At 40.4% G+C, this 1,376-nt stretch overlaps 1 protein-coding gene across 1 annotated transcript in view; it reads left to right on the forward strand.

Annotated features, from left to right (window-relative positions):
- The window catches only part of LOC103610904 (complement receptor type 2-like), an 8,392-nt gene that overhangs the window by 4,240 nt on the left and 2,776 nt on the right, over positions 1–1,376 (forward strand). Inside the window, exon 3 of the mRNA XM_008594967.1 lies at positions 1,053–1,264. Coding sequence (XP_008593189.1) covers positions 1,053–1,264 — 212 coding nt within the window. The remainder of the gene's footprint in view (positions 1–1,052; positions 1,265–1,376) is intronic.

Here is a 1,376-nt window from a genome sequence, read left to right on the forward strand (position 1 = left end):
GGAATGAGAGCAAAGTTTCTTCTCTGATGAAGGAGCACAAAATAATTTGATTTAATTTAAATAATCATAAATACAGATGGTAACCAATGCAAAAAGTACAAAGGGCTGAATTAATCTTAATCTGAATTAACCTTAATCTCCTCCACTTCTTCTCACCATCACAAAATTCAGCCTTCTTAAGGCAGCCAATATTCCAAATTTCTTCTATAAATTTCCAGAAACATTCTGAAAGCAGCATGTTTTATATGAGCGTACCATAGGCCTGTGGAAAAATTTTCAAAAGTTACTGTAGTGTGAATGTAGGCTCTCCCAGGCTGTCTCTGAACATCATGTTGTGACAGGTTTTTCTAACAGAGACGGGCCGGGTACCACCTGCCATGCATGATGTAGGTGTGTGTGGTTTACAACCTCTTGTGGGGACCGGTGTCAAGATTGGGTCTGATGCATAGAGCTTTAATGTCGTTTTACTAACAATAACTTCAAGATTTATTGGCCAGTATTGTCTCCTTGCACCCAGGAGAATGATAGGCATGAGGGAAACGTTTATACCTAGAATCTTGCAGAGATCAAGACAGTGAAAGATAGTTGCTTTGATTTATAAGTCTCTGGGGTCACATACATTTATTTATATCCTTTCACTTTATTTAAACCTTTATGACCTTGGCCAAGTTTCTGAAGGTCTCTGTATCTCAACTTTCTTTCTTTTTTTTTTTTTTTGTCTTTTTCTTGACCGGTAAGGGGATCGCAACCCTTGGTGTGGTGTNGCGGGAGCGTTGCTGCGCTCCCAGCGCTGCACTCTCCCGAGTGTGCCATGGGGCCGGCCCTCAACTTTCTCCTGGATAAAATGGAAATAGTAACAGCACTCACTTCATAGGGCTATCTTGAGAGATAAATGAGGTAATCCCAGAAAGGTAATCACATAATGTCTGATAGGTGGTCATGCTCAATGAAAATGATAATATTATTGTCATAAAAATAGCAATAATAAGATAGGACAATCAGCAGTATCTAAATCTTATTATCCGAGACCATTATCATGTGTTTTCTTGTAGATTTACAGATTGCTTTAAAATATGTTTCCATTACAGCTCTGTGTGTGAAACCAGACATAGTACATGGAAAACTGTCTGTGGATAAGAGAGAATATGTTGAATCTGAACGCATCACCATCCATTGTGACTCTGGCTATGGTGTGCTTGGTCCCCAAAGTATCAGATGCTCAGAGAACAGAACCTGGTACCCAGAGGTGCCCAAGTGTGAGTGGGTAAGTGTCATAATTCAAGGAAGTTCTGTGTTGTCAACCCCTAAACCTGGTGGCCTCCCCCAAACTCTGTCCCAGCCAGCAATGGTGACATCTGACTTGTCAGGATTCATTT

Source organism: Galeopterus variegatus, unplaced genomic scaffold (assembly GCF_000696425.1).
Source record: "Galeopterus variegatus unplaced genomic scaffold, G_variegatus-3.0.2 Scaffold11997, whole genome shotgun sequence".
Classification (NCBI taxonomy): domain Eukaryota; kingdom Metazoa; phylum Chordata; class Mammalia; order Dermoptera; family Cynocephalidae; genus Galeopterus; species Galeopterus variegatus.